Raw genomic sequence first — 25,263 nt, 5'->3', positions numbered from 1 at the left:
ATTTTGAGAATAAAGTAAAAATATTTCCAGAATAAAGTCGAAATATTACGAGAATAAAATCAAAATATTTCAAGAATAATGTCGAAATGTTTCTAAAATAAAGTCCAAATATTTTTAGATTAAAGTAAAAATATTACAAGAATAAAGTCAAAATATTTCTAGAATGAAGGCGAAATATTAAAAGAAAAAAAAATCTAAATATTACAAGAATAAAGTTCAGATGTTTCTAGAATAAAGTCAAAATATTTGTAGAATGAAGGCGAAATATTACAAGAATAAAGTTAAAATGTTTCTAGAATAAAGTCAAAATATTTCAATTATATTCTCAAAATATTTCGACTTTATTTTGGAAATATTTAGACTTTATTCTCATAAAATGCTTCTAGAAGTCCAAATTTTTAATGTGAATAAAGTCTAAATATTTTTAGATTAAAGTCAAAATATTACGAGAATAAAATATAAATATTATAAGAATAAAGTCTAAATATTTCAAGAAAAAATATAAATATTTCAAGAATAAAGTCGAAATGTTACTCGAAATATTACGACATTAATCTGGTAATCTTGTCCATTTTTTTTTTACGTGGCACTAAAACGCCATCCTATATAGAAACATAGCAAATTAATTCTTCAGTATAGGAGCTAAGCTGCTGAAGAAAGTGATTTAAGTCTTTGTTTGACATGAGAGACTTTTGACTTACATGAGAGTACATTTGAGGGTGAACTATCCCTTTAAGGTTTAGTTCGAGAAACACTGAAGTAATGAGAACTCTGAAACCCCATTGATCCCAGGATAAAGAGAAATATAAGTGCAGGATAAAGAGACGATGTGTCCTCTTGAGGATGCGGGAGGCAGGATGTTTTCCTGAGGAAACCCAACTCAATGGAGAGCTGGTCCGAACCGGCCTCACCTCACTTCCTCAGGAAGAAGCGAGCAATGATTCACAGGTCCTTACAGGCAGGCCTCTTCACTTTTTCATTCATTTATTTATTTATTTTTGGAACACAGTCAATACTAAGGAAATCTTGCTGTTGGAAGAAGTTCATCAACTTTAATCTACTTACAATCTGACTAATTTCATAGTTTTGTTTCAAGTTTAGGACCGTAAGAGTTAATGTCTCGGAAAGAAGTCTCTTCTGCTCACCATGGCTACATTTATTTAATGAAAAATACAGTAAAAATGGTAAAATATTATTACTAATAAAATAGCTGTTATCTATGTTAATATCTGTAAAGATATAATTTATTTCTGTGATTTGCAGCTGAATTTTCAGCATCATTACTCCAGTCTTCAGTGTCACATGATCCTTCAGAAATCATTCTAATATGCTGATTTATGATCAAGAAAGATTTCTGATTATTAGCAATGTTGAAAACAGTTGTGCTGACTAATATTTTAGTGAAAACCATCATACATTTTTTTTTTCATTAATCTCTTTACTGCCACTTTTTCGATCAATTGAATGCATTTTTTGCTAAATAAAAGTGTATATAGTTTTTTTTTAGAAAATCTTACTGACTATAAATTTTAAACAGTGTACTAGTGTACAGTAGATAAAGCTGGACAGAAAGCAGGTTTGAGAACTGAAATAAGAAATGAGTGCATGGCAATGTAAACAAAAAGAAGAAAAAGCCTTTGCAAGCTAAAGAATGTGAAATATCCACCGTATCTCTATCTCTACTCTCAAGTGTTCCTTGAAGAGTTTTAAAGCAATAGTTCACTCAAGTCACTCACAAAGTTGTCTAAATGAAGTTTTTAGCAATGCATATTACTCATCAAAAGTAAGTTTTGATATATTTACGGGAGAAAAGTTGAAATATTATGAGAATAAAGTCAAAATAATTAAAGAATAAAGTTGAAATATTATGAGAATAAAGTCAAAATATCATGAGATTAAAGTCAAAATTTTACAAGAATAAAGTGAAAATATTACGAGAATAAAATCAAAATATTTTAACTTTATTTGAAATATTTAGACTTTATTCTCAAATGCATATTACTCATCAAACGTAAGTTTTGATATATTGATGAATATTTAAGTATATAAAAGTTGAAATATTATGAGAATAAAGTCAAAATATTTTGAGAATAAAGTCAGAATATTATGAGAATAAAGTCAAAATATTACGAGAATAAAGTCTAAATGTTTCAAGAATAAAGTCGAAAAAAATTTCTAGAATAAAGTAAAAATTTAATGAGAATAAAGTCAAAATTTTACAAGAATAAAGCCAAAAATTACGAGAATAAAATCTAAATATTTCAACTTTATTTTTTATTTGAAATATTTAGACTTTATTCTTGAATGCATATTTTGATATATTTACAGTAGAAAAGTTGAAATATTATGAGAATAAAGTCAAAATATTACAAGAATGAAGTCGAAAAGTTTCTAGAATAAAGTCTAAATATTTCAACTTTATTTTTTTATGTGAAATATTTAGACTTTATTCTTGAATGCAGATTACTAATCAAAAATAAGTTTTTATATATTTTGATATATATATGTTTACTTAATATCGTTTTGGCATAGACTTTTGGCATTAAAGAAAAATGAAAAGATAAGTTTGACCCATACAATGTATTTTTGCCTATTGCTACAAATATACCTATGCCAATTAAAAGGTTTTGTGGTCCAGAATCACACATACCTGATACTTTTATGGTGCTTTTATGGATCCTGACAGCACCTGATCACTATGGTGTTCATAAGAGAGCAGCAGTAACATTCTTCAAAACCTCTCCTTTTGTGTTGATATCTCTCAAACTGTACCTCAAGTCACAGTCATGCTTCTCGATTGTTAAAAGCTGGCTAAAACATCTGCATACAAAATGCAAGGCCGGATCTCTTTAAAATAAAGTAAGGATCATGAATGAGTGAAGAACAGCTGCTTTACATGTATTGTGGGTAATATATCACAGACTGAACTGAGTTTACCTTCTATCCAATGCGTTTCTACTCTGTTTTCATGTCAGTCCCACATTTCTGCAAACTTCCACCTGAGGCCAGAACGTTAGCTGTAATACATTGTTGTAAAACAGAGTTTGACAAGTTTGTGGCACCAAACCAGAGTATAGATAACCATAAAACACTGACACTGCAATATATCTAGTATGTTTAAAGAAGGAAATGTTGGTGAATTAGACATGCGGTCCAATTAATGACTCTCACAATACTGCTGAAAAGTTTACATATAGTCCACAAGAGAAAATAATAGTTGGATTTATAAAAACAACCTCGTTCAAAAGTTTACATACACTTGATTCTTAATACTGTGTTGTTACCTGAATGATCCACAGTTGTGTTTTTTTGTTTAGTGATAGTTGTTCATGAGTTCCTTGTTTGTCCAGAACAGTTAAACTGCCTGCTGTTCTTCAGAAAAATCCTTCAGCTCCCACAAATTCTTTGGTCTTCAGCATTTTTGTGTATTTGAACCCTTTCCAACGATGACTGTATGATTTTGAGATCCATCTTTTCACACTGAGGACAACTGAGGGACTCATATGCAACTATTACAGAAGGTTCAAACACATTTGTGGGAGCTGAATGATTTTTCTGAAGAACAGCAGGCAGTTTAACTGTTCAGGACAAACTAGGGATTCATGAACAACTATCACTAAACAAAAAAACACAGCTGTTGATCATTCAGGAAACAACACAGTATTAAAAATCATGTGTATGTAAAGTTTTGAACAGGGTCATTTTTATAAATTCAACTATTTGCTCTTGTGGACTATCTGTAAACATCTTTTATGTGAAATATTCAGGTCATTACTAAATAAAACTAAATAACATGCATTTTACAGATTCTGCCAGGTGTGTGTAAACTTTTGACTTGGACTGTATTTCACATCCACCCTACTTTCTTTCTTCTTGCTCGTTTTGTAAATGTAGGCCTATTGAAGTCATTTATATAACTGCGTTCTGATCTAAAATGGGTTACGGTTTGACTGTACGAGTCGGTAATAAACTGTGCCAGTAAGAAAAGGTCAGACGAGACTTTTCCTGTGCTACAGAGATTTGCTGGGATTTTTACAAATGAATCAGAGGTTGTGATGATTCACTTTCTTGACACGTAAACTCAGAAACCAGATGCTGAGCGAAATACTGACCAAAGTATCTGGAAACAATAAACAGCTATTCAAGCATTTTGGTTTTAAAAAGTTCAAAGTGTTGAAAGTTTTAATTCAGTGATTCACGCCATGGTTACAAGCACAGCAAACAGCTGAGATTAGTGATTATTTATACATTTATGTATTATATAAACGATTTATTTACTTACTTGCTTCTTTGTTTTAATCACCAAGTAGTTCACTAGCCTAACTTTAGATCGACTGAATTCATCACATACAAAATGTGCTGTATGTGAATGTTTAAAATAATAAAAAATCAGAATGATCCTAAATTAACATAAATAATTTGGCTTATATTTAGCTTAAACCAATAAAAAAAAATTTATTCATTTATTCAGCCTAGATACATTAAATTTATCAAAAGTGACAGTAAAGACATTTATAGTGCTACAAAAGATTTCTATTTTAAATAAATGCTGTTCTTTAGTTCTTTGCAGCAAAACTGTTTTCAACATTGCTAATAATCAGAAATGTTTCTTGAGCAGCTAATCAGAATATTAGAATGATGTCTGATTAGAAGGATCATGTGACACTGAAGACTAAAGTAATGATGCTGAAAATTCAGTTTTGATCACAGAAATAAATTACATTTTTACAGATATTCACATGGAAAACAGCTATTTTAAATTATAATAATATAATAATATTTCATATTTTTTACTGTATTTTTTTAACAAACAAATGCAGCTTTGGTGAGCAGAAGACCATTAAAACATTAAATCTCCCTGACTCTAAATGTTTGAATGCTAGCCCTGTTGAAAAAAACAGCATATGCGGGTTAGGTAGGTTTAGATGCTGGTATGCTGGTTTTAGCTGGTTTAAGATGGTCTTAAGATGGTTTATGCTGCCCCTAAAATGGTTTATGCTGGTCCTAAGCTGGTTCTGAGCAGGAGGGACCATCTTAGGACCAGCATAAACCAGTTTAGGACCAGCATAAACCAGCTAAGGACCAGCATAAACCAGCTAAGGACCAGCATAAACCAGCTAAGGACCAGCATAAACCAGCTAAGGACCAGCATAAACCATCTTTAGACCATCATAAACCAGTTTAGGACCAAACATGACCAGCTAAGGACCAGCATAAACCATCTTTGGACCATCACAAACCATTTTAGGACCAGCATAAACCAGCAAAGGACCAGCATAAACCATCTTTAGACCATCACAAACCATTTTAGGACCAGCAGAAACCAGCTAAGGACCAGCATAAACCATCTTTAGACCATCACAAACCATTTTAGGACCAGCATAAACCAGCAAAAGACCAGCATAAACCATCTTTAGACCATCACAAACCATTTTAGGACCAGCAGAAACCAGCTAAGGACCAGCATAAACCATCTTTAGACCATCATAAACCAGTTTAGGACCAAACATGACCAGCTAAGGACCAGCATAAACCATCTTTGGACCATCACAAACCATTTTAGGACCAGCATAAACCAGCTAAGGACCAGCATAAACCAGCTAAGGACCAGCATAAACCATCTTTAGACCATCATAAACCAGTTTAGGACCAAACATGACCAGCTAAGGACCAGCATAAACCATCTTTAGACCATCATAAACCAGTTTAGGACCAAACATGACCAGCTAAGGACCAGCATAAACCATCTTTAGACCATCACAAACCATTTTAGGACCAGCAGAAACCAGCTAAGGACCAGCATAAACCATCTTTAGACCATCACAAACCATTTTAGGACCAGCATAAACCAGCAAAAGAGCAGCATAAACCATCTTTAGACCATCACAAACCATTTTAGGACCAGCAGAAACCAGCAAAAGAGCAGCATAAACCATCTTTAGACCATCACAAACCATTTTAGGACCAGCAGAAACCAGCTAAGGACCAGCATAAACCATCTTTAGACCATCACAAACCATTTTAGGACCAGCATAAACCAGCAAAAGACCAGCATAAACCATCTTTAGACCATCACAAACCATTTTAGGACCAGCAGAAACCATCTTTAGACCATCACAAACCATTTTAGGACCAGCATAAACCAGCAAAAGAGCAGCATAAACCATCTTTAGACCATCACAAACCATTTTAGGACCAGCATAAACCATCTTTAGACCATCACAAACCATTTTAGGACCAGCATAAACCAGCAAAAGAGCAGCATAAACCATCTTTAGACCATCACAAACCATTTTAGGACCAGCAGAAACCAGCTAAGGACCAGCATAAACCATCTTTAGACCATCACAAACCATTTTAGGACCAGCATAAACCAGCAAAAGACCAGCATAAACCATCTTTAGACCATCACAAACCATTTTAGGACCAGCATAAACCATCTTTAGACCATCACAAACCATTTTAGGACCAGCATAAACCAGCAAAAGAGCAGCATAAACCATCTTTAGACCATCACAAACCATTTTAGGACCAGCAGAAACCAGCTAAGGACCAGCATAAACCATCTTTAGACCATCACAAACCATTTTAGGACCAGCATAAACCAGCAAAAGACCAGCATAAACCATCTTTAGACCATCACAAACCATTTTAGGACCAGCAGAAACCAGCTAAGGACCAGCATAAACCATCTTTAGACCATCATAAACCAGTTTAGGACCAAACATGACCAGCTAAGGACCAGCATAAACCATCTTTGGACCATCACAAACCATTTTAGGACCAGCATAAACCAGCTAAGGACCAGCATAAACCAGCTAAGGACCAGCATAAACCATCTTTAGACCATCATAAACCAGTTTAGGACCAAACATGACCAGCTAAGGACCAGCATAAACCATCTTTAGACCATCATAAACCAGTTTAGGACCAAACATGACCAGCTAAGGACCAGCATAAACCATCTTTAGACCATCACAAACCATTTTAGGACCAGCAGAAACCAGCTAAGGACCAGCATAAACCATCTTTAGACCATCACAAACCATTTTAGGACCAGCATAAACCAGCAAAAGACCAGCATAAACCATCTTTAGACCATCACAAACCATTTTAGGACCAGCAGAAACCAGCTAAGGACCAGCATAAACCATCTTTAGACCATCACAAACCATTTTAGGACCAGCATAAACCAGCAAAAGACCAGCATAAACCATCTTTAGACCATCACAAACCATTTTAGGACCAGCAGAAACCAGCTAAGGACCAGCATAAACCATCTTTAGACCATCATAAACCAGTTCAGGACCAGCATAAACCAGCTTAGGACAAGCATAAACTATCTTTGGACCATCACAAACCATTTTAGGACCAGCATAAACCATCTTTGTTCCATCATAAACCAGTTTAGGACCAGCATAAACCATCTTTGGACCATCATAAACCATTTTAGGACCAGCAAATAACTAGCTAAGGACAAGCTTAGGACCAGCATGAACCAGTTTAAGTCCAGCATAAACCATCTTTGGACCATCATAAACCAGTTTAGGACCAGCATAAACCATCTTTGGACCATCATAAACCATCTTTGGACCATCATAAACCATTTTAGGACCAGCAAATAACTAGCTAAGGACAAGCTTAGGACCAGCATGAACCAGTTTAAGTCCAGCATAAACCATCTTTGGGCCATCATAAACCAGTTTAGGACCAGCATAGACCGGTTTAGGACCAGCTAAAACCAACATCAAAACCTACCTAACCAGCATATTCTGTTTTTTTCATCTGGGAGTGTAGGCCTACATTTAATATTCAGTTCTTCCTTTCAAAGAATAACATCATAATCATTTTAATGTAATACAGAAAAACAACTGTATTCATCAAACCATTTTATGAGGTTTTAAATCTAAGAAAGTAATGACTGAAAATTCCTATCAAGTTTTAGCTCGCCCATATTAAAGACCATACAGAAAGCAGGCTAATATTTTTTTTTTTTTTTTTTTGATAAAAGCAAACTCTACAAATTCTGACAAACTCAAAGCTTAGTGAACGGTAGTGTATATACTGTGCAAATGATATCACATAAACGCTTCCATAAGGCTCGAGTAGTTCCTCTCTGGCTTAAAGTAATTGTAGTGTGAGAATGAATTGAGTCAAATCAATGATGTCAATTAGGACAGGAAAGACCTTCCCATAGGAGTAACATTTTATAGCCTGCGTGATTCAATTGGACTCTATCCTGCTCATGGCTGTCAGCTGTGAATCTCAGAATTTTCTCAGTTTTCCATCAAGTCCTAAAAGCTCATGGAGATCTGATAGCGTTGAGTGAGGTTGTGCTGTCGTCAGAGCTGCTGCTTTGTGGTCAATCAATCAATGGATGAAATCGACAGATACTCCCTTTATAATCCTTCATAACTGACATTTACATTAACAAGCCAACTAGCCACACCAATATCTGTGTCCAGCAGAGAGCAGAGCCAAATGGCTTTTGAAGGTTCAACCCAACTCCAGCTTTCAGTTTAGTAGGAACGGCCTAGGGGTGTTGGATGATGATTTTTGATCGTGGACGATAAAAATGTCTCCACAATCTGCTTTTGGAGAAATATCCTAGTATCCTGCTATTTTATCAACTGCAGCTCTGGTGTTTCCATCTCAATAATAATGAAGTACAATGCCACATACATTCACATCAGTGTTAACTCAGCAGTAGAGTTACACTTACTGCACACTGCACTTATTCACAATCACAAAAGGACATTATTAACTTAATGAAATGCTATTTAAACTTACAGTTATTATTATTCTTCTGAGACTAAAATTTCTGACTTTTAATTCAAACTCAGGTCAGATCTTCAGACATATAAACACAGTTGCTTATGTCTAAAGTGAAAGTAAACAATTGAGCGATTTCTGAAGGATCATGTGACATTGTGAATTGATGTGAATTCGGTTTATTGAATGCTGCTACTGCTAAATACACTTACTGTACCTGGAAGATAAAAGCACTTGTTTTATTTGTATTATTTGTGTATCTTTTAATAACATAACAAAACATTTTTTAAATAAAATAATGACAAAGATTTTTATTTTCACTCACTTTGGCCTAAATATCGACCATTCTTTTTTATTGTATACTTTGTTACCTTGAAAGGCTTTGTTTAAGGCGAGACACTGCAAGTGAATAGGGTAAAAAACATAACTAATAGTTATCACCTTCCTTACCCAGTTGATTGATTACAAGTTTTCTTAAATGTTTGGTTAAATATGCAAATGAGGCATTATTTAATTTGCACACATTTCTAGTACAAAAATCTAAACACTGGAGGAAGTCAGTTTCAAAATTGTTGTTTATTTTATTTATTTTTTTAGTTTTCGCAGAGGGGATTTTGGGAATCTCATTTTGTCATGCCATAATTCAGAAAGAAATTAGAACAGGCAGGAAACACTGTATTTTTTTTTTTACATTTTGGGGGGGCAAAATGTTGTATAAAATCAAGCAAATTATATATGAACAAATATACAAAGACATAAAAATGTAAAGTTTGGTGTGTGTAAGTGCTACTGAAGTGGAGATTTATGGCTCAGTGTAGAAGAAAAAACTAATTTTCAGAAAACAGCCTTTAAAAATATGTATTGTAATTGAAATCTATTGGTATATGCTGGTCCTAAACTGGTTTATGATGATATAAACCAGCTTAGGACCAGCAAATGACCAGCTAAGGACCATCATAAACCATTTTAGGACCAGCATAAACCGGTTTAGGACCAGCTAAAACCAACATACCAGCATCAAAACCTACCTAACCAGCAAATGTTTTTCAACAGGGAGTTTTCTTTCCACTAGTCTGAAAAAACACTTTATGAAACACCAAAAAGCCCAAAATCTCAAACTTGCCTGCAGTGTCTCCCCTTAAAAAATTGAAATTAGTTTGTCTGTGCTGCTCAGACAACTTGCAAAATAGTAAAACCAACATGACAAAGAATCATGATAAAATCATGATATTTTTGAAAAAAAAAAAAAAAATTGATATATTTTTGCCATATTGGCCTATATTTTAGAGCTCTCAAACAACAAAGTTGCACACATTTTCATCATCACACACCGCATACAAACACCAAACCTCGTTCAGTGGCCTGAAATGGATGCGACGGCTCATCGGGGAACAGAATAATGAGGAACCGCGGCCTGACGGCACGCAGATGTGACGTGCCAACAGAGCAGCTTCAGTCCTCCGCCGCTAAATAACAAACACATCTGGTCCATATTTGCGCTTCCTGTGCCGGTTTCGGCTTTCTGAGGGGCTCAAACTCACTTTGGCTTTTACTAAAATTCCTGCTGCACCTCATAATGGCTTCAATACATGGTGCGACTGATCCACGCTCTCCATTTGCTTACAGTCGTCAGTGGCACACTCCATCCACCGAATTATCCACTACTGTGTTTTTTCATCACTTTACGCACTTAGCTGGGAATAAATCTTAAAAGGAAGCCTCTGGGTTGATTTGGTGCTGTTGAAGAGAACGTTTTCTAATTAGACTAATCGCCTGAACGCACTGTAAAACCCATGGCATGAGCAGACCTGTAAAACATTTTCATAACAGTAAACCATTGTAAAGATTGTAAAATCTTGGCAGACCCGTCTGGCAGCGGTTTCCCATTCCTCAGGTGGTTTAGAAATGATTATCGGTAGGTGTTAATGCATTGATGCAGTCAAACGTTGGTCTAAAAATTGAATGCTTTTGAAAACATTAGCCTGCTTTCTGTTTGGCATTTAATATGGGCGAGCTGAAACTTGATAGAACTTTCGTAATGAGTGAAAAAAAATAAATTTAAATTAAAAATTTAATTGAGTATTAAATGTAGGCCGACACTAGCATTCAAAAGTTAGTGAGATGTCATTTTTTAAGGCTTTTCTGCTCACCAAAGCTGCATTTGATTGTTAAAAAATACTAAAAAATTATGAAATATTATTACAAATTTAAGTATCTGTTCCTATTTGAATTTCTGTTAAAATGTAATTTATTTCTGTGTTCAAAGCTGTATTTTCAGCATCATTACTCTAGTCTTAAGTGTCACATTATTCTTTAAAAATGTGATATAGAATGGGAAGAGTTTTGGCTTCTTCAACATTTTTATTCTATCTAATAAAATGGCTGGAGTCGCTATTAAAATGATCCATTATTGCTACCAATTTGCTAAACTTAATAATAGTATTTCCCCCAATCGCTTCTTTTGTCTTCAGTCTGAAGAAACAATCAATCATTTATTTTGGGACTGTGTTTATTGTGAAGTGTTTTGGGTTGACTTTTCTAATTTTGTTAAAATATTTTAACATCCAAACTTCTGTATAACCCAGAAAATATGTGTTTTTTAGTTACTCTTTGAATTTAGACCCTTCTCACTGTAAATTTAGTATTCATTTATTGCTATTCCTTGCTAAATTTGACATTCATAAATGTATTTTCAAAGAAAATTTTTGATTTTGATATGTACACTTTTTAAGAAACTCTATTATAATAATAAGATTAGAATAATTCTATTGCATCTACGACTCTTTCATGGTGTGAATCTTATAAGATAATATAATATGCTTTGGATAAATGTATGTAACTCTCATTGTCCTTTTGTTCTTATTTGCTGATTTGATGCTCAAGAAACATTTTTGATTATTATTATCAATGTTGAAAAAAGTTGTGCTGTCCAATATTTAGGTGGAAACTGTGATGCATTTTATTTTTCAGGATTCACAGATGAATAGAAAGTTCAAAAGAACAATATTTAGTTGAAATAAAAATGTTTCTCAACATTATAAATGTCTTTAGGGTCACTTTTGATCAATTATATGTGTCCTTGGTAAATAAAAATATTAATTTCTTACAGAACAAAACTATTAAAAAATCTATAAATGTCTTTGATCAATTATACGTGTCCTTGGTAAATAAAAATATTAATTTCTTACAAAAAACTTAAATCTATAAATGTCTTTACTGTCACTTTTGATCAATTATATGTGTCCTTGATAAATAAAAATATTAATTTCCTACAAAAAAAAACTATTAAAAAAATCTATAAATGTCTTTGATCAATCATATTTGCGCTTGGTGAATAAAAATATTAATTTCTTACATTTTTTTTTTTTAAAAATCTATAAATGTCTTTACTGTCACTTTTGATCAATTATATGTGTCCTTGATAAATAAAAATATTAATTTCCTACAAAAAAAAAAACTATTAAAAAAATCTATAAATGTCTTTAATCAATTATATTTGCGCTTGGTGAATAAAAATATTAATTTCTTACAATTTTTTTTTTTTTAAATGTGTAAATGTCTTTACTGTCACTTTTGATCAATTATATGTGTCCTTGGCAAATAAAAATATTAATTTCTTACAAAAAAAAAACTATAAAAAATCTATAAATGCCTTTACTCTCACTTTTGATCAATTATATGTGTTCTTGGTGAATAAAAATATTAATTTCTTACAAAAAACTATTTAAAAAATCTATAAATGTTTTACTTTCACTTTTGATAAATTATACATGTCTTTGTTAAATAAATAAATAAAAAAGTCTTTACTGTCACTTTTGATGCAATTATATGTGTCCTTGGTAAATAAAAATATAAATTTCTTACAAAAAAAACTATTTAAAAAATCTATAAATGTCTTTATAGAACTGTCTTTATTAGCATAAATCCGCTAGCACTTTTGATCAATTATATGTGCCCTTGAAGAATAAAAAATATTATATTTTTTACAAAAAGCTATTTGAAAAAACTACAAATGTCTTTGCTGTCACTTTTGATTAATTTAATGCATTCTTGATGAATAAAAGAGTGCATAAATGTTACAAAACTAAAGGATAATTAGACAAAAAAGTCCAACACAGTTATTTTTTTCTAATGCTTTCCTTAAGTTTGCTAAATCCATAATGAGGAAGCTTTTAGCCTTGGTCCTGCTTCCTAATGTTTTAAGAAATCGAGTTACGGTGTGCTGCGGAAACAGCCCGTGTCTAAGGACTGATACATAATATTTCATCAAAATCCACAGGGAACGAAACCATCCCCTCTCATTACCTCTGATATTCTGGATATGACTGTAAATGTGCTCTTGTGAATTAATGAGGTCTGCGTTTAATCAAAAGAGACTTGTGCACTTACCTAGACGGATGTTTGACTGCGATTTTAGACTCTCTAATATTATTCATGCTATTATCTGTAACATTCAAGGCCTCAGCCATTTCCTAGACCAACATTTATAGAGAATATTTATCCCAGAGCCTTCAGAAATCGACTGCAAATACATTTCTTGGCACCCGTGCGAACCTCAAAATGGAGTGATTCTTGACCTTGTTTAAGCCTTTAATTCATGATATGATCTGTCCCGAATTGACAATTAAATTAAGCATGTATTGGTTTGAATATGATGCCATTTCCTCATCTGGGCCGGATGGGTTGTGGGTGTTTTTTAATATCCTAAAATTCACATTTGATGCTATCTGTGTTATTCCCAGCACCCTTTGATAGCGGACCAACATCCACCCGCCCCAAATCTTTCTGGTCTGTCATAAAAAATGTTAAAATACATAAATCAGAACCCTTTTTGACCCCGTTATGGCCTGTAACGTGCATTACTCACAGTATTAGATTTTTCTAAAAAAAAAAAAAAAAAAAAAAAACCGGCTCTGAACTCACACTGAGCCTCGTGATCCTAAATGATGAACAGCCCAAACACTGCCAAAAAAATCAGCGCTAAATGAATGCCCAGAGCGAGAGAGAGCGAGAGACCTGTAGTGCAAGGGTGAATTTCCGCTAATAGCATGGATTACAGCAGCTCTTTCCTATTAAAAGCAGAAAGACAGGTTCAACTCCGTGAACTTTCACCCTGACACGTGGAATGCTTGAATTCTCTACCTCGTCACTGCTGGAATAAAACCTTCCTCTCTAACAATTATAAAAGTCCTCAGATTTAAAAGAATAGTGAAAATGTGTTGACCCTCTGTTCATCTGAGATGTAGATGAGTTTGTTTCTTCATCAGGTTTGGAGAAATGTGTTATTCCATCACTGTCTCACCACTGGATGTGAATGGGTGCCGTCAGAATGAGAGTCCAAACAGCTGATAAAAACATCACAATAATCCACAAGTACAATCCAGTCCATCAGTTAACATCTTGAGAAGACAAAAGCTGAAATAAATGTTTTTAACTAAAATACAATGTTTATATTATTAAGCTTAATAATGGATTTTTGTACAGAAAAATATATCACTTCATTTAAGAAATAGTTCGCCCAAAAATGAAAATTTGCTAAAATGTGCTTATCCTCAGGCCATCCGAGATGTAGGTGAGTTTGTTTCTTCATCAGATTTGGAGAAATATGTCATTCCATCACTTGCTCACTAATGAATGTGAATGGGTGCCGTCAGAATGAGAGTCCAAACAGCTGATAAAAACATCACAATAATCCACAAGTACAATCCAGTCCATCAGTTAACATCTTGAGAAGACAAAAGCTGAAATAAATCCATCATTAAGTTTTTTTTTCTACTATAAAGCAATCTTTATATTATGAAGCTTAATAATGGATTTTTTGTACAGAAAAATATATCACTTTCTTCATTAAATAGTTCATCCAGAAATTTAAATGTGCTAAAATGTGCTCATCCTCAGGCCATCCCAGATGTAGATGAGTTTGTTTCTTCATCAGATTTGTAGAAATGTGTCATTCCATCACTTGCTCGCTAATGGATGTGAATGGGTGCCGTCAGAATGAGAGTCCAAACAGCTGATTAAAAACATCACAATAATCCACAAGTACGATCCAGTCCATCAGTTAACATCTTGAGAAGACAAAAGCTGAAATAAATGTTTTTAACTAAAACACAATGTGTGTATTATGAAGCTTAATAATGGACTTTTGTACAGGACAGTATATCACTTTCTTCGTGAAATAGTTCATTCAAAAATTAAAATTTGCTAAGATGTGCTCATTCTCAGGTCATCCAAGATTTGGGTGAGGTTGTTTCTTCATCAGATTTGGAGAAATGTGTCATTCCATCACTTGCTCACCAATGGATCACATGCAGTGAATGGGTGCCGTCAGAATGAGAGTCCAAACAGCTGATAAAAATAATACACAAGTAATCCATGCCACTCCAGTCCATCAGTCAACATCTTGAGAAGACAAAAGCTGAAAATCAATCTGTCGTTTGTATTTTAGTTTAAAAAAATCAGATCTTTATGTTTTGAAGCTTAAAAGTGGATTTTTGTACAGGAAAATATATCACTTTCTTCAAAAAATAGTTCATCCCAAAATTAAAATTTGCTAAAATGTGCTCATCCGAGATGCAGATATGTTTGTTTCTTTATCAGGTTTGTAGAAATGTGTCATTCCATCACTCGCTCACCAATGGATGTGAATGGGTGCCGTCAGAATGAGAGTCCAAACAGCTGATAAAAACATCACAGTCCATCAGTTAACATCTTGAGGCGACAAAAGCTGAAACAAATCCATCATTAGGACATTTTTAACTAAAATAAAAGTCTATAATCCATAATAACGCTTCTTCCAGTGGTCTGGTCTGAATCAGGAGAGAAATCTGCACAACAAATGTGTGGCTTGATTTTGATGTGAGACTTTATCGCTGGAGGAAGCGTTATTATGGATTATGGACTCATTTAACGTACTAATGATGGGTTTGTTTCATCTTTTGTCTTCTCAAGATGTTAACTGATGGAGTGGTGTGGATTTCGTGTGGAGATTAAATGCATAATTTTTGCTAATGTAATAAAAGGCTTGTATTGACAAATTCTCTTCTTTCTACAGGCCACACGGGGCGTTTGCTGAAATCCCTGTGTTTCACCAGCATGACGTTCCTGCTGCTGCACATCGTCTACCAAATCACAATCAACAGTTTGTTAGCAGGAGACAACATCGAGCCCAACTTCAACTGTGAGTACTAACTAGATCTCTTAACTCTCCGCTACAGATTCTTAAACAAGATTAATGTATTCGATGGAAATGGTTGATGTGGGAGAGGAAACCTGTTTTATTAGCTGATGTACAAAATTCTAAATTAAAACTAAATGGATGGGCTTAACTCAAGCTTAATTGGTTTAACCAGTTGAAAATAATGGACCAAACAGACATGCACTTGTAGTGTACTAAATATTGGTTGAGTAATGGGAGAGAAGAACGTTTCCATCTTGGTAGGAAGCTACCATAAAACACAAATGTTCAGGAGGAAAAATATTTTTCATGATTTTTCTGTTCAGAGAAATGCATAAAAACAGCAGGTGGGCTGAATGAAAATGTAAATTCATTCCTTGATAGTAGGTGGCGCTATCTGAAAAGCAGAAATACCCTGGTTCACAAAGTGCTGCACAACTTTCTGTTGACAGCTGTTCAGATTTTGTGTATTTGCAACAAGAAAGAAATGAGAGTTCCTGTTCTAGTTTCTTCCTCTGCTATTCACTGTCACTTGGAAAACAGTCTGTTTCTGTGCAAATCTTATTCGTTGGCCAGTTTTCAAGCAAAATGAGATGGAACTGAAATTATATATATATATATATATATGAGCAATATCACACGAGTAGACTTGAGATATGGCTGTATATCGGCAAAGTTGTCATTCGCCGTAGGTAATCACAGAGTGCCGATATACAGCCATATCTCAAGTCTACTCGTGTGATATTGCGTTTATACAACAGTTCGACGGCATGAGTGTGTAAATACATAAAAAAAAATTACAATGTGGTGTCTTTAAAAAACCTCTTTTGTGCGAACTATTCCTTCCGCCATGAATTCAAATCAAAGTTTGGTCAGCTGAGCATAAGCTTCGTTACTAGTTCTAGTAACGAAGGAATGTTGAGTTGCTTCATTGAAAGCCTATTGTATTACTGCATCAAAACCTCACTGTATCATGTTTGAGTATTATCACAGAGAGATGGACTGAGCGAGTCATTTACGTACCTGCATCTGATGAAGCATTCATTATTCATATTCACAATGATATGACATTAGTTTGAATGTTTACTGAAGAAAGCATTGATATCTGTTCATCTATTAAAGGTGATTTTGCTGCTCAGTGCATTTATTCGCTGTGGCAAACTGTTGTTGAAGCTAAAAGTAACTTCCGCTTAACTTCAGTTTAAGAGTCCCAAAGTCACGGTCTCTTTTCGCCATCTAAAGGCGGAACAATGTAGCGTTAACTAAATTCACCATCACGAATGTAAGCACGCTACTCAATACATTATTTAAAATATAGTTTAAATACATTTTTATTTATTGAGTAATAATATTTCATAAACAACAACAAAAACAGGCATCAAAAAGCTGCTAGGCAATTCAGTCAAGAGTAAAGGCAGCATTCAGCATTGAATTTACATAAACTATCTTCTCTAGAACAAATAATAAATGAATGAGATCAAAGACTGCCCGTTAGATTTACCCAAAATGAATTACATGTCATGTGTAACCACTACAGTGACATCAGAGCCAGCGGTAAATTCCTGAAGATCTGGTCGTGGTGAGAGCGCTCTTGAGCGGATTGATGAGTGCAGAACGCCCCCGGACTATATGGCTCTCGCACGTCCGAAAACGACGAAGCAAATTTTCAAACAGACGTTATCTTTATTCACAAACTGCATATTTGAACTATAAACAAGTACATTCTCGCCTGAAAACCTCTTAAAACTACATTCCGTGACACACAAAGAGTATTATTTATAAAATGGGATTTGGACGTCCGCCATGACACTCGGAAAAAAACGGTCCCGGCTAGAACACGCGGAGTGATACAACATTTTAAAAAGGCGTTCCTGTAGCAATACCAGTAGAATATCTCACGGTTCTCAACCAATCAGATTTGAGAACCAGAAAGAACTGTTGTATAAATATATATATATATATATTAGTATTCAACAAGTGGATTGAAACCTTTCATCAAAGTTGTCCTAAAACCAAAGCAATACCGTTTTTGTCTAAAATCCACTTCAGATGTTGACTACTAATATATATATACATATATACACACAGTGCCTTGCAAAAGTATTCATACCCCTTCATTTTTTCACATTTTGTTTTGTTGCAGCATTATGTTAAACTGCAGCTTTAAATTAGTTTTTTTTTAGTTACATCAGTTTACACTCCATACACCATAATAATGACAAAGCAAAAAACAGATTTGCTAATTTTACAAATGTTTTAAAAATAAAACACTGAAATAAGTAGATTGCATAAGTATTCATACCCTTAACTCAGTACAATAGTTGAAGCAGCTTTACAGCCTCAAGTCTTTTTGGGTCTGATGTGACAAGCTTTGCACATCTGCATTTGGCAATTATCTGCCATTCTTTGCCTCACCTTTTCACCTCTCCATCTCTGTCAGCTTGAACATTTTCTAGAGTCCTAGTTGTTCCAATCGTCTTCCATTATGGAGAATGCTTCTGTCAACCTTCAATGCAGCAGATTTGTTTCTGAACTCTTCTCTAGATCATCGCCCTAACGCAAGTCTGTCACTGAGCTCTACAGGCAGTTATCTTGGTTTTTGCTCTGATATGCATTTTCAGCTGTTAGACCTTTTCTGAGAGGTGTGTGTCTTTCTAAATCAGACTCATTCAAATTAATTTGCCACAGTTTAACTCCACTCCAAGTGTAGGAACATCTAGAAGCAATATGCTCCTGAGCTAAATTTCGAGTGTCCCAGAAATATACTGAATATTTCTTACTTATGCAACGGGATCTTTTCAGTTTTTTATTTTTAATAAATTTGCACAAATGTTAAAAACCTATTTTTTGCTTTGCCATTATGGAGTAGGGAGTGTAGATTGATGTGGGGAAAAAAAGTAATTTAAAGTAGTTTAACATAAGGCAGCAACATAACAAAATGTGAAAAAAATGAATAATTTCGCAAGGCACTGTAAGTTTATTTCAAGGTTTTTTATGGTTTTAGTTAGCTGTAGTAACTCTAGTTGTGCCTATGTTTGTCAGTTTCATTAACAAATCACAATTAGTAGCAGATTGAGGACTAAAATGTTCAAGCGCTAAAGTATGAAACCAGCATGTGTGTGTACACATGCTAGAAAGTTTGTGCATAGATGCTGAGAGCTGAGATTCTCAAGTCTAGTTTGATTTTGGTAAATGACAGAGTTGGCACAAGAAGTTGGGTGCGATTGCTTACGCTGCTGAGCTGGACGGAGGTGACGCCAGGTCAAACGCATGCCTGGATCATGTTACCCCGACACTAACATTCATGCAGAACCCCAGACCGTAACCGGGCCCTCAGCCCAACACAACGAGAACCGCTTTCTCCAAGCGTAAAAGCCACAACATCTGCGTTCAAGATGGAGATAAACGTATTATGAAGAGTGAAGGAGTCAGACATGACAGAAGAGCTCTCGAACAGGAGATCTAGACGTGTGCTGCTCTTTGGTGTGTCTTTGCACGAAATCATGATAGAAAGAGCTCTTGATTTACCAGCGGTTCTTCAAAATACTCTTACTAATACTTTGTTGAGCTGATGTTGTCTAGCCAATGGAAGACAAGGGGAGAAACCTGGTTAAAAACACTTATGCCTGGTGACAGAATTTACACTCTTCTTAAAGAGAATTGAGGTTAGATATATTTGGCTTCCAATATTGGTCATTTAAAGGTTTGTGTTCAATATTCATTTCTATATTCATTTATACGTTTTATATGCATTCAGAGGTTTGGGGTTGGTAATGTTTTAGTCTCTTCTGCTCACCAAGGCTGCATTTGTTTGATCTGAAATACTGTAAAAAACAGTTATTTTTATCTCACAATTCATACTTTGTTTCTCAGAATTCTGAAGAAAATGTTAGAACTGTCAAATAGAATTTCAGAATTCTGTCTTTCTTTCTGGCAGTTCTCACAATTAAGACTTTTTATTGCAACTGCGTGTTTACATCTTACAATTTGAAGTTTATATCTCACAGTTCTTTGTTCTTCCAATTCAGCATTTGTATCTCACAATTCGGCATTTATTTGTGGCAAGTTTTTGTTTATATCTTCCAGTTCCTTGTATATATCTCACATTGTATATATCTCTCATTCTGCATTTATCTTCCATTTTTTTATTTATTTTTAGCGTTAGTTGTTTTCTTTATGTCTCACAATTCAGTGATCTCACAATTTTCATATCCTGAAATTCTGCATTTATTTGTCACAATTCTTTGTTTATATCTCACAATTCAGCATTTATATCTTGCAATAGTTTATATTTGCAATTCTGTGTTAGTCTTCCATATTTTTTATTTATATTGTGCAGTTCTGCATTTATTTCTTGCAATTTAGCGTTTGTCGTAATTCTTTGTTTATATCTCACAATTTCTATATTCCACAGTTCAGCTTTTATTTGGCACAATTCTTTGTTTATATCTCACATTTCAGCATTTATATCTTCCAGTTTATGTTTGCAATTCTGTGTTTATCTTCCATAATTTTTAGTTATATTTTGCAATTTTTCCTTTATTTGTAATTTTTTTTTAATATCTTGCAATTTAGCATTTGTCGTAATTATTTGATTATATCTCAAAAGTCATTCTTTATATCAATTTTATATTTCACAATTCTGCATTTATATCTTTCAGTAGTTTATAATTGCAATTCTGTGTTTATCTTTCATATTTTTTTATATTGTCGCAATTATTTGTTTATATCTCACAGTTCAGTTTTTAAATCCCAAAATGTTTATCTCACATTCTTTTATTTGTCGCAATTCACTTTTTATCTCACAATTTTGCAGTTATATCTTGTAGTTGTTTATTTTTTGCAATTCTTTGTTTATATCTCACAATTGTTTATTTCCCAATTCTGCATTTATTTGTCACAATTCTTTGTTTATATCTCACAATTCCACATTTATATCTCACAATTGTTTATATTTCGCAATTCAGTTTATCTTCAATTTTTTTATTGCAATTCTGCGTTTATATTTTGCAATTCTGTTTATCTTCCATTTTTATTTATATCTTGCAATTCTGCGTTTATTTTTTGCACAATTCTGCATTTATTTGTTGCAATTCTTTGTCTATATTACACAATTCAGTGTTTTGTATCTTGCAATTCTGAATTTATCTTCCAATTTTCAATTTATATCTTGCAGTTTTGCATTTATTTGATGCATTTTGTTCTATATCTGCCAGTTTCTGTTTATATCTTGCCATTTAGTTTGTCACAGTTCTTTGTTCATATCTTCTTTGCTTGCATCTCACAATTGTGCATATTTGTAATTCTGCATTTATTTCTCGCCATACTTTATCTCATAATTTCAGCATTTATTTCTTGCAATTGTTAATTTTTAACTCACAGTTCTGAATTTATATCTCACAATTCTTTGCAATTTTCTTTTTTTATATCTCACAGTTCAGTGTTTATATCTCACAATTTATTATATTTCACAGTTCTTCTTTTATTTGTTGCAATTCTTTGTCTATATCTCACAGTTTTGTTTATCTTTGTTTTTTTTATATTTATTTTTTTTGCAATTCTTTGTTTATATCTCACAGTTGAGCATTTATATATTGCATGTCTTTATATCTCACAATTCTGTTTGTCTTCAATTTATTTATATCTTGCAATTCTGCGTTTTTTGCCATCCTTTATATTTTGCAATTAAATTTTGTATCTTGTTCGTATCTTGTTTCTGTTTATATCTTGCAATTCTCAGTTTATTTGTCACAGTTCTTTGTTCATATCTTCTTTGCTTCTTTGCTTATATATCACGATTTTGCATATTTGCAATTCTGCATTTATTTCTCGCCATACTTTATCTCATAATTTCAGCATTTATTTCTTGCAATTGTTAGTTTTTAACTCACAGTTCTGAATTTATATCTCACAATTCTTTGCATTTATTTTTGCAGAATTAAGAGATATAAAGTCAGAATTAACAATATAAATATTTTTAACAATAAACATGTATTTACTGACACTTTTGGTCAATTTAATGCATCCTACTAAACAAAAAAAAGTATCTTTTTTTTTTTTTTTTTGGAGGAAAGGGCTTTAGGGTCCGCTGACTATAATGGCTTTTTCTTTGTGGGTGCACACACATGTTAATGGAAGCCAACCCTCACGGCTCACAGGAGCCAAAAACAACAGCAGCCGTATGAAGTAGATGTGAGCCAGAGCCGAGATCGAGCCGCTGAGATCTGCACTGACTGCATTAGTGTTTGGCCGCTTCACTGAACAGCAGCACACTCTTACGCCATGCCTTACGCAAACCCTGCCTGACATCTCATAGGCTCATCAAAACATACCATTACCCAGTTGTTTAATATAAAAAGACTTTTATCAGACGTAAAGAGCAATGACTAAGCATTGAAGAAATTAAAAACTGATCTTGAGTTTTGTAAGAGAAGAACAGACACTGACTTTTCCTTGTCTCTTTAATCTCATTACAGTGTTTGCTGTTTGTAAGGCAGAAATGTATTTATAATTCTTTTGTTCTCAACCACTTAACATATAGACTTCATCCCAAATTTGTCTTGTAGATCATTTCTGTTTTGGGTGTAGTATCTTGATTATATAATGTCTGAAAATTTCTTGTAAACTTACAATAATTATATTTTGATTATTTTTATTCAGTCACATATAGTTATTTAGCAATTAAAGTGTGTATCACATGCATATTTACTTTCAGTTTTATTCTCTATACAGTTCTATTAACATTTGTATTTTATCACAGCAATGTAATTTGGTGGTTACTAGTATTATATTGGCAACAGGGTTATTATAGTTAAATAAAACTAATAACAAACAATAAATAAGTAAATACATGGAATGAAAATAAACTGACAAATTAAATATAAAAACAGCAGCATTTCTTATTTTAATTTAGTTTAACTAAAACTCAAATAAAAAAAAAACTATACAAACATATGAATAAAAAATAAACTAAAAAACTAGAAATGGCAAAAACACACAATAAAATGACTAAATATTTAACAAATGTTACAATGAAAAGAGAAAATGTAAAGATAAAAGCTGGTTAAATTAATAATAAAAATAAAACTAGATTAAAAAAACGCTTGTCAAGACAGACTTTAAGTTGGCTTGAAAAAGCCTGATCAGAAAGTGTGAAACAGTGTAAAAGTTTTAGAAATTGTATGGTTTTCAGTCCAAAAAAAGAGTTTAAAATAGATTGAATGTTTAAAGCTTGAATGTTTTTGAAGGCAATACAGTCTCTCAGATGAATGGATGGATAAATGGATAGATAGCATGTTTTTAACTTATTTAGCATGTTAATAGCATGTAGCTAGCATGATTAACATGTCAATAGTGTGTTGCTAGCATGTTGGTATCATGTTGTTAGCATCATTAACATGTTGCTAGCATGATTAGCAAGGCACTAGCATGTTTCTAGCATTATTCACATGTTAGGATATTAACATGTTTCTAGCCTAACTAGCATGTTGTTGTTAGCATGATTAACAAGTTATTAACAGGTTTCTAACATGATTTACCTGTTACTAGCATTAGTAGAATGTGGCTAGCATGATGTTAGCATTGGTAGTCTGTTGTTAGCATGATTAGCATGTTAACATGTTTTTAGCCTAATTAGCATGTTGTAATCATGCTTCTAGCATGATTAGCACATTGTTAGCATTTTCCTAGCATGATTAGCAAGTTATTAGCGTGTTACTACTAGCATGTTTCTAACATGATTAGCCTGTTACTAGCTTGTTACTAGCATGATTATAATGTTGCTAACATGCTGTTAGCATTAGTAGCCTGTTGTTAGCATGACTAGAAAGTTACTAGCATATTTCTAGCATGATTAGCATGTTGTTAACATGTTTTAGCCTAATTAGCATGTTGTTCTCATGCTTCTAGCATGATTAGCACATTGTTAGCATTTTCCTAGCATGATTAGCAAGTTATTAGCGTGTTACTACTAGCATGTTTCTAACATGATTAGCCTGTTACTAGCCTGTTACTACCATGATTACAATGTTGCTAGCATGCTGTTAGCATTAGTAGCCTGTTGTTAGCATGATTAGCAAGTTACTAGCATGTTTCTAGCATGATTAGCATGTTGTTAACTTGTTTTTAGCCTAGTTAGCATGTGGTTATCATGCTTCTAGCATGATTAGCACATTGTTAGCATTTTCCTAGCATGATTAGCAAGTTATTAGCGTGTTACTACTAGCATGTTTCTAACACGATTAGCCTGTTACTAGCTTGTTACTAGCATGATTGTAATGTCGCTAACATGCAGTTAGCATTATTAGCCTGTTGTTAGCATGATTAGCAAGGCACTAGCATGTTTCTAGCATGATGTTGTTAGCCTGACATAATTGTAGTTGCTAGTCTTGGTTAGTTAGATTTCTCAAGCCATCTAAATTAATATCGCAGTGATGCTAACAATCCAGGAAAGTAAAATCTCATTTATATTGTGTTTTCTGCAGCGTGTGTAAACTCACATATTCACATTTCAAAGCAGTACTTGTGTAATTAATCATATTGATATTTAACAGATGCTTTTATCCAAAGTTTGAGATGGAGCCACAGAATTGTCCATTAGAGCTGATCTGTGGATAGAGACGACCACAAAACTGGTTCATATCAAAGACATGAAGTCAAACTTGGACTTGTGGTGAGAGTTCGAGCTAAACACACATCAGAAGAGCATTACAGTAATATTTCATTACCGTCTTCTAATGAGAAGCAGCTACTAGTCCAAGGTTTGTTCTGAATGGCTGCGTGACGGCGTCTAATGTCATGCTTCGTCATCATTGGCATTATTATAAACAAACCCAAGCGTATTTCTAATATGTGTTTCAGAGAACCAGTTTCCCCCTCCAAGGACAATTATTTGATCCTTTTTTCTATTTCTTACAAGCTGCTTATGGTTTAAAGTTTAATATTTTTCATTGTGATGCTTGTGTGTTTGATACTCCTGTTTTTGAGAAGTAACCCGAGGCAAGAAATATCAAACAGCACTCTTTATGACTTTCATTTTCTTCTAGTCTTTCACTCCAAGCAGCTGTTAACTTGAGAACCAGATCTCTGAGTCGCATCAGTTTGATTTGTCAATCATCTGCTTTATATAAAACACACTTTTTATCTCACATTTATGAGTTTAAATATCGTTGATATTAAATATGGAAATCATTTTTGTTTATGTTGCAATTCTAAAAAAAGAAAAAAAAGTTTATTTTTTTGTTGCTTCTTTTTGTTTCCAGAAAATAAATAAATAAATAAATAAATGTGACTTTTAATCTCACAATTCCCACTTT

At 33.5% G+C, this 25,263-nt stretch overlaps 1 protein-coding gene across 1 annotated transcript in view; it reads left to right on the top strand.

Annotated features, from left to right (window-relative positions):
- The window catches only part of piezo2a (piezo-type mechanosensitive ion channel component 2a), a 235,552-nt gene that overhangs the window by 41,297 nt on the left and 168,992 nt on the right, over positions 1 to 25,263 (top strand). The window contains 1 exon segment of the mRNA XM_073830385.1: positions 15,827 to 15,952. Coding sequence (XP_073686486.1) covers positions 15,827 to 15,952 — 126 coding nt within the window.

The sequence above is a fragment of the Garra rufa genome, chromosome 24, assembly GCF_049309525.1.
Source record: "Garra rufa chromosome 24, GarRuf1.0, whole genome shotgun sequence".
Taxonomy (NCBI): Eukaryota; Metazoa; Chordata; class Actinopteri; order Cypriniformes; family Cyprinidae; genus Garra; species Garra rufa.
The sequence above is the reverse complement of the archived record's forward strand: the minus strand, read 5'-3'. Positions and strand labels throughout refer to the sequence as shown.